The 9,379-nt window shown below is 32.0% G+C and overlaps 1 protein-coding gene across 1 annotated transcript in view; it reads left to right on the top strand.

Moving 5' to 3' along the window:
• LOC106471829 (epidermal growth factor receptor substrate 15-like 1) overlaps positions 1-9,379 on the top strand; it is a 32,719-nt gene that overhangs the window by 6,970 nt on the left and 16,370 nt on the right. Inside the window, exons 4-9 of the mRNA XM_013932448.2 lie at positions 2,428-2,469; positions 4,200-4,259; positions 5,505-5,687; positions 6,171-6,340; positions 6,900-7,047; positions 7,772-7,863. Of these exons, the coding sequence (XP_013787902.2) occupies positions 2,428-2,469; positions 4,200-4,259; positions 5,505-5,687; positions 6,171-6,340; positions 6,900-7,047; positions 7,772-7,863 (695 nt within the window). The remainder of the gene's footprint in view (positions 1-2,427; positions 2,470-4,199; positions 4,260-5,504; positions 5,688-6,170; positions 6,341-6,899; positions 7,048-7,771; positions 7,864-9,379) is intronic.

Genomic DNA, 9,379 nt, shown 5'->3' with positions numbered 1-9,379 from the left:
ATGTAGCACTCTGCCATATATTACAGTTTACCCCTCCAGCTGAGGCACCCTCCTTCCTACCATCCCTGGATGTTGGTTCCTGTGGATTGGGTGTTTGATAGAGCCAGACCAGCCACATAAGTCCTCACATGTGTTTGGATGTTTACCCTCCTCCTACCACGGACTGGACGATAAATTCCCAGTGCCACCAAGTTTTGGACTAGATATGCACCCCATATTGCCGTCCTTCTTCCTACCGTTCACTGGATGTTGGTTCCTGGTAGATCTGGAGTTGGTTGTAGCTGGATGAGACACATGAATCCCCATATGTGTAAAATTGGTTACCCTCCTCCTATCATGGACTGGACAAAAAATTCCCAAATCTGCCAGGTTTTGGACTGAGGATTTACATCTACCTGGGCCCTCCAACTTCCTACTATCTGCCAGATGTTGGTTTCCGGTGAATCTGATGTTGGTTGTGTTGGAGGTGAGTACATGTATAGATAGGTTATTGGTACAGAAGCTCCTCTGCCCTGCCGGTATCCATTTTTGAGGTTAAAGGTAGAGGAACCCTCTTCTTACCATGAACATGATGTACAATTACAGATGCCACCAGGTGTTGGTTGAGGTTGAACTCCCCTTTACGGTCTATTGTGCTCTAACCATAGGGTCTAATTTTTGTGTGTAATTTTCTTTGGGCTTCTCCTTTGTTTCCACCCTTTGGTTACACATTACTAATGGGAAAAAAGAGTATACCTGGTTCAGAAGTGTTGCGGTCTCCCACTGATGTGTTTTATTAGTTCCTTCTCACACTCCATGGTTTTCCTTTAGGCATTTCCTAAAGAGGGATAATCTTCTCACTGGCTCTCCTCCTGTTCAATGTGGGATTCTAGGTTTTTGTAAGCAGAGGTAGGAATTTTACATCGGATGTTAACATTTTCTGAAACTGAAAATATATTTCCGATAGATATTTATGTCCCCTCACATTTCCCACCAGTCCTACCACTTCTGGTGTGGTTTGGTGTTATCTGACCAAATCTCAAAGTGGTTAACAGCTGCAAGATTAGAGAAGACACTAGTTTCAGTAGGGGTAGTGTTGCACTCCTATTGGTAGAGGGTTGCTGTATAATCATTTGCGTGTTAGTATGCAGAGATAAGTGGGAGTATCAAGGCTAGTGACGAGCAAAAATTTCTGTAGATAGACGGCAGTATAAGTCAAGAAATCTTTTTGTGAATGGAAGTAAGTATTTATCGGAAATACATTTTCAGTGTAAGAAAATGTTAACGTGTTGCTTTTCTTATGTTTACAAAACTGTCAAATAGGCTTCCTTATGTGAAATAGGAGTGTTGATTTTCTAATTTCATGAAACTGTCCAATATCACCGAGTATTTACATTTTTTTTCAAGAAAAGTATGGAGAAATGAAATGATATTTCATTAATGGAGGAATAAATAAATGGGAAGTAGCGAATAATTTCTGATAAATTTAGATGATATTGATAAGTATTGTCACAATAAAAAATGAAAAAACAAACAGAAATACAGAGAAATGGGTAAATATCAGTGTAAGGGTAAAAACAATTCAACTAATTTTCTTTTCCAAAATAATGAAGTTTGTTTTTCTGTAGCGTTGACCATGTAATTCCTTTTTCTTTCCACAAATAACTTCATGTTTTATGGGGTTTTTTCCCCGTCTGGTGGCTCGTATGTATTGTGTGCATTCTTATGTTGGTCGTGTTTAAATTTTATGATCAACTTCTAAATATGTTTTAAAAGTTTTGCTGTATATATAGAACAGTATTTAATTTATGTTATTTTCTTCTAATATAAGATGTATTCATCTTTGTAATTAAAAAAAATATATTTCATGAACCAACTTTTCATTTAGAACTCGTTAATGTAAATCATTTTAACATTAAAGTTTTGATCTCTATGATTATGATGATAGTTATCAGTCCTATGATATGTGTCCTTGTAATTTTGTTTCTTTAACCCTAGAATGCCAGAGTGGGGTCATACAAGTTAAACTTGTATACTAAGCTAACTTCACTATCATTCTAGGGTTAAAGAATCCTTAATGAAAGAAAGTCGCTATCAATCTAGTTGATCAGGTTATTAAAAAACAAAATGGACCCTAATCTATGATTTGATTCATCAATTTTCACTGAATTTATTAGGGATTTGGGGAATTTCACCTCTCATCGGTAACCTTGGATAAAGGCAAATCGTAAGAATAAGACAGGCTTTGTATTGTAGTGGAGTGTATTTTTAAGTATATTTTATTCACTGCAGTTTGTCTCTACTTATACAGGATTTGAAGAATATGAACACTGATACTACTAACTTATTTTTCTGAATCATTCAGGAAACAAGCTGTTTAAAATATTAAAATAAATATGAAGTCCAGTCTACCATTAGGCTCTAATACTGTTCCCTGTATTTTTACAGTTCATGATGAACTCAAAACTCCCTCTGGAAACATTAGGAAAAGTAAGTGTTGATTAATTCGCTGTGATCATGATGCCTAACAAGAAGTAGGATTAAAAAATGTATAAGAATTGTTAATGAAAAGCAATGAAACTTAGAGCTTTCAAAAGGTGGACTTGTCAGGAGTTTTATCATTGTTTTAATGTACTATTCTGAATGGTTATTTAAAACCAGAGTTAATAGTTGAATTCTTTGCAGATAGTATATATATATAAATAGGGTTATAATATGGACAAGTTGTTCAGCAGCTACTTTACACGTTAAATTATTAGGAACTCTACATATTTTCCCTCTTTCTTACACAATATCAAGATCGTTGTGTGGATTCTTGCTTCTCTAGGCATGAATATTAGAAGAAAAAAATCTTTATGTTAAGTAAACTTACCTTTTATTTTCAAAGAATCATTTATTATAATGTGCTGGGAAGTTTTTTTTTATTTAAAACGTTTTTTTTTCCTTAAGTTGTGAGTTGTATTTTTATTTTATGATTGTTGTAGACTTGTTTTTTGTGATTGTTTGGAAAATTAAATATGAAACAATCTTGAATCCATAATTTTTTTGTTCTTTCATATCCTGTAATGTAGAGCTCTTTTGTCTTTTATTTTTTCTCACATCTTGTATTGTAAAGCTTTCTTGACTGTGATTTTCTTTCATATACTGTAATGTAGAGATTTCTTGACTTTTATTTATTTTTTAATATCCTGTAGTGTGAAACTTTCTTGACTTTTACTTTTTCATACCCTGTAATGTAAAGCTTTCTTGACTTTTTTTTGTCATACCCTGTAATGTAAAGCTTTCTTGACTTTTTTTTTCATGTTCTGTAATGCAAAGCTTTCTTGACTTTTTTTTTCCTATTCTGTAATGCAAAGCTTTCTTGGCTTTTATTTCTTCATATCCTGTAATGTAAAGCTTTCTTGACTTTTTTTTTCATATCCTGTAATGTAAAGCTTTCTTGGCTTTTATTTCTTCATATCCTGTAATGTAAAGCTTTCTTGACTTTTTTTTTTCATATCCTGTAATGTAAAGCTTTCTTGACTTATTTTTTCATATCCTGTAATGTAAATCTTTCTTGACTTTTATTTTTTATATATCCTGTAATGTAAAGGTTTCTTGACTTTTATTTTTTTTTCATATCCTGTAATGTAAAGCTTTCTTGACTTTATTTTTTCATATCCTGTAATGTAAATCTTTCTTGACTTTTATTTTATCATATCCTGTAATATAAAGCTTTCTTGACTTTTATTTCTTCATATCCTGTGATGTAAAGCTTTCTTGACTTTTATTTTTTCATATCCTGTAATGTAAAGCTTTCTTGACTTTTATTTTTTCATATCCTGTAATGTAAAGCTTTCTTGACTTTTATTTTTTCATATCCTGTAATATAAAGCTTTCTTGACTTTTATTTATTTTTTCATATCCTGTAATGTAAAACTTTCTGGACTTTTTACACAAAGTTTTTTAATTGTTTGTGCACTAATTGCTTGTGGGTCCATGACTTTTTTTTGGTTACGATGTTTCTGATAGTATACATATCACACTAAAAAATGACAACAATAATCTATCAGATAAGTACTTTACATATGGAATGGGTAATTTCACCCAATATTTTTAATCAGTTCTTTACAGTAAGTGTTGTTTGTGCAAGTACAAACATAACATTATTCATACTCATGTAAAGTTTGGACCCAGTATAAAAACAAATTGTTATTAAGTGCTGAAATTTTTTTTTGCAGATATGGAACTTAAGTGATATAGATCAAGATGGCTTTTTAGATAAAGATGAATTTGTCGTAGTAAGTGTCTTTTATGTAATTTAATTTATATTATTTTGAAAGTTCAACATTTAAATAATCTGTATACTTTTTATAACTTGTTTTTCAAATCACACTCATTGGTAATCTGAAGGCTTATAATGGTAAAAACCAGGTTTCAATAGGCTTGTAATGGTAAAAACCAGGTTTCAGTAGGCTTGTAAGGGTAAAAACCAGGTTTCAATAGGCTTGTAATGGTAAAAACCAGGTTTCAATAGGCTTGTAATGGTAAAAACCAGGTTTCAATAGGCTTGTAATGGTAAAAACCAGGTTTCAATAGGCCTGTAATGGTAAAAACCTGGTTTCAATAGGCTTGTAATGGTAAAAACCAGGTTTCAATAGGCTTATAATGGTAAAAACCAGGTTTCAATAGGCTTATAATGGTAAAAACCAGGTTTCAATAGGCTTGTAAAGGTAAAAACCAGGTTTCAGTAGGCTTGTAAGGGTAAAAACCAGGTTTCAGTAGGCTTGTAAGGGTAAAAACCAGGTTTCAATACACATGATAGGCACAACACAGATATCCCATTGTGTAGCTTTGCACTTAACAAATAAAAAAAAATATTTTTGGAAGTTAGAAGGAATAATAAAAGTGTAGATTAGAAAACTAAGTTAACTGATATATTCGTGCATTTCTTAACAAGTATGGAAAATGTTTTTTATTTTTCAAAATACTAAAATGTTGCTTGCATTGAAATGAGTATGGACTCAATAAAAAATTTTTGTTTACAGACAGTATGATTCATAGGAATTTGGAGATTAGATCTTAAGCAAGTGATAACAGAGAGGAACAACTAATGTATTTTAGGCCAATTATTAGTGGTCTGTGTTCCAGTGGATTAGAAATAAATCATGTACATTTCTATAAGCTTATGTAGGAAGAGATGGTAGCACTCAGGATTGGGATGTATGGAAGTTGTTATCTTGTTTAAAGGACTACTAAGAGCTCTTTGAATCGGTAATTGAACACCAGGAACTTTGAAAAGTTTACTGCATTGTTACTTGTATCAAGTAAAGACCCGTTTCTAATTCTTAGAAATAAGGGTTAGGAACTGAGATATTTTCATTTCTGATGGAACAAATCAAAGGCAGTGGGCTTCTAGCCTGCTTATTAAGGTGTGTCTGACAAATGTGTAGGCAGTTAATATATTACTTGAATTACTCAAGAAAAGAAGGTTACGTTTCTCATGTTTTGATAAAAATATTGTCTGAGTTTGTGATTTATTTTAGGTAATGCATTTAGTGTACAAAGCTCTAGAAAATATTCCAGTCCCACCAACCCTACCTCCAGATCTGATACCTCATTCAAAAAGGCAGAAATCACTTTATGGAGACATTCAGTTACCAGCTTTACCTGATCTTTGTGGTGCACTCTCTAACAGCACACCAATAACAGATGTTACTCTCAAAAATGTGAGTTATAAGGTAGTTTTGTTTATAAATAAAGTCATCGACAGCTGAGTGTGTCATTTCTTAGTGGGTTTGGAGGTATTGCTCATTAAAAGTGCTGTAAACTAATTTAGAGATGAGGAAAATTTTTTATTTTCTTAAATTCTTAGTGTGACAAATAATTCATATGTTTTTCAGTGTTTCAATTGGCTCTTCAATTCAATGAGTGTTTCTGATTTTTGTTTTTTCAATGACTTTAGGACTTCATATCAAAGTGCAGTTGGAAATGTAAGGGTTAACAATATAATGTTGTTTTTTACTTAAGTTTTGTAATGACCAAACACGATATAAACCTTTAATTAGAATAAGCATTTTGTATCTTAATCTAATGTTATAATATTCATAAACATTACTTTTAAAATTAAACATTTAACTATCAGTATTTTACATTTGTGTTCAGAAAGTATGTTCTTAAATAATCGTATTGTTTACCAAAATTCTTGTCAGGCCTTAAATAATCCAGTAGCTCCGTGGGTTGTCAGTGTTTCAGAGAAGGTAAAATACAATGAAATATTTCAATCCTTGGATCAGGACTATGATGGTTATGTTATGGGAGGAGATGTAAAAGGTGTCTTTCTTCAATCTGGTCTTCCACAGACTCAACTGGCTCGTATCTGGTTAGTATATATGCCTTATCATATAGAGCATTAAAAATCATAGGCAGTACTCATAAAAAAAAGGCAATAGGGTCAGTGCTACCGTTAGCTAATGTGTGTTTTTTAGAGTACTTAGAATTCTGTGTAGTTGATCTTTGTTCATCTTTCTTCTTGTTAATTTGAACAAATATAATTGACAAATTCACCAGAGCAGGGCACTTGTGTAGTCTTTCAAACTTGTTCATATGAATATATTAGGTTTAGCGTTTGTTGTTAGTCTTAGTAATATGAGTATATTAGGTTTAGTGTTTGTTGTTAGTCTTAGTAATATGAGTATATTAGGTTTAGCATTTGTTGTTAGTCTTAGTTTCATAATTTTGTATGAAACAGTTATGCATAGACTTGCTGTTATTATGAATAACTACTGTAGATATTATGTGTTTGTTTGATTAAAAAACATTTCATAAGATCAAATAAACAGAACAGTTTTCCTTACTTAATGTTCTAGTGAATGTAATTTTTTTTATCTTCCATTGTTTCTTAGATTTTAAAATATTTTTATTTTATCAATGCCTTTCAGGAATCTCTGTGACCTAAGTGGTTCAGGAAAGCTGAATTCTGAACAGTTTGCTTTAGCTATGCATATTATATACGAAACTCTGCAAGGTGGAGAAATTCCGACCGAGTTAAAACCTGACATGGTACCACCATCTCTTCGGTCACAACCTGTGAGTTAAAAGTTGTATAATGTTTTTACATCCTTACATATGTTCTTTTTGGTGATCTCTGTTTGTTAAGTTTCACTTTCTGTATCTACCACTCAATTACATCTAATACTGTTGGACTAACATTTAATATTTCCACCATCATTACATTAGAACCTGGAAGGTCTCATCTAATACTGTTGGACTAACATTTGATATTTCCACCATCATTACATTAGAACCTGGAAAGTCTCATCTAATACTGTTGGACTAACATTTAATATTTCCACCATCATTACATGAGAACCTGGAAGGTCACATCTAATACAGATTAAGCATTTTATTATACGCCACTGTTTGCTTATATGTTTGGGTAATATTATTGTGCTTTTCATTATCAGTGAAGTCAACATTTGTTTTTAGTTTCACAACTTCTGTTTGTTACTACAGTTGAATATTTTAAACTGTATCCTAGTTTTATGTGTTCCAATTGAACTGAAATATCACCATTGCTCCATCATGTTAGAATGTCATCTAAATAATGTACAACTGTTTAACATGCTTAGTTTAGTTCTAAATACTTATCTAAAGGTGTGTTATTTAGGTTTAAGAGTTAAGTAATAATATGTTTTTGTTCTATCAACAACACAGTTGACCTTGTGTTTATTTAAAGTGAAAAATTCGGTGTTTGAGAACATCAGAAATTCTTGTCCACTGACAAATAACTAACAGTTAGCCTCATCAACAGGATGGTCTTATGGCCTCAACAGGAGAAACATTCCAGTCAACAGGCACTAAAGAGCTAAACACCCTAACAGATGAAGTAAAAGAACTACAGAAGTAATTAGGTTCTCATGAAAACAATGTAGGATTTAGATACACTAATCTAGCATTGTTTTAAAAGTATTGTAGAGTTTTGAAGAGTGTGATATAATATTCTATTAATATTGAAGGATTTTAAGATAGTCTGATCTAGTATTCTATTAATAATGAAGGATTTTAAGATAGTGTGATCTAGTATTCTACTAATATTGTTATGTATGTGCTTGTTTGTTTGTTTCCGGTAGAAATTCTTTCTGAGGATCTTCAGCGATACAAGTCCTTTCTTGATTAAACCAGTTTATTCTTCCTCGATACAAACTTTTGGTACACAGTAGTCCCACAATCAGTACGTTTCTCGTCACTTTAAACTTAACAACTTTTATAACACACACTATAAATCACAGCATTTCACAATCTCGATAACTTCGCTCTCGACGAGTGCAAAATGCACACTTTATGGCTTACTAGCTCAAAACTAACAGATTCAGAAATTACATGGAACTCAAAGTAGCTACTGCTCTCTCTTCATTAACCCTGCTGGCTTTCTCTGGCAGGCTTGTATACTAATGAACTAATGGACTTCCCTGATCAATCGAGAAACATCACACACGCTACCAGTGCCAAATGCGCCAGCAGCGTCACGTGACTTCCACTGTTGTAACAATATTGAAGGATTTTAAGATAGTGTGATCTAGTATTCAATTAATAATGAAGGAGTTTAAGATAGTCTGATCTAGTATTCAATTAATAATGAAGGAGTTTAAGATAGTCTGATCTAGTATTCAATTAATTTTGAACGATTTTAAGATAGTGTGATCTAGTATTCAATTAATGTTGAAGGTTTTTAAGGTAGTGTGATCTAATATTCTATTAATAATGAAGAATTTTAAGATAGTCTGATCTAGTATTCAATTAATGTTGAAGGATTTTAAGATAGTGTGATCTAGTATTATATTAATAATGAAGGATTTTAAGATAATGTGATCTAGTATTCTATTAATAATGAAGGATTTTAAGATAATGTGATCTAGTATTCTATTAATAATGAAGGATTTTAAGATAGTGTGATCTAGTATTCTATTAATAATGAAGGATTTTAAGATAGTCTGATCTAGTATTCTATTAATATTGAAGGATTTTAAGATAGTGTGATCTAGTATTCTGTTGATGGTTTTGTATATTAAGAGAGAGTATCTAGTATTGTATCGATAGTGTAGGGTTCAGAGACTGTGATCTAGTATTCTGTTGATGGTTTTGTATATTAAGAGAGAGTATCTAGTATTGTATCGATAGTGTAGGGTTCAGAGACTGTGATCTAGTATTCTGTTGATGGTTTTGTATATTAAGAGAGAGTATCTAGTATTGTATCGATAGTGTAGGGTTCAGAGACTGTGATCTAGTATTCTGTTGATGGTTTTGTATTTTAAGAGAGAGTATCTAGTATTGTATTGATAGTGTAGGGTTCAGAGACTGTGATCTAGTATTCTGTTGATGGTTTTGTATTTTCTGATCCAGATAAAATATGAAAAGCTTC

This window comes from Limulus polyphemus, unplaced genomic scaffold, assembly GCF_000517525.1.
Source record: "Limulus polyphemus unplaced genomic scaffold, Limulus_polyphemus-2.1.2 Scaffold4886, whole genome shotgun sequence".
Taxonomy (NCBI): domain Eukaryota; kingdom Metazoa; phylum Arthropoda; class Merostomata; order Xiphosura; family Limulidae; genus Limulus; species Limulus polyphemus.
Note: the sequence above shows the minus strand (reverse complement) of the source record. Positions and strands in the feature narration are given on the sequence as shown.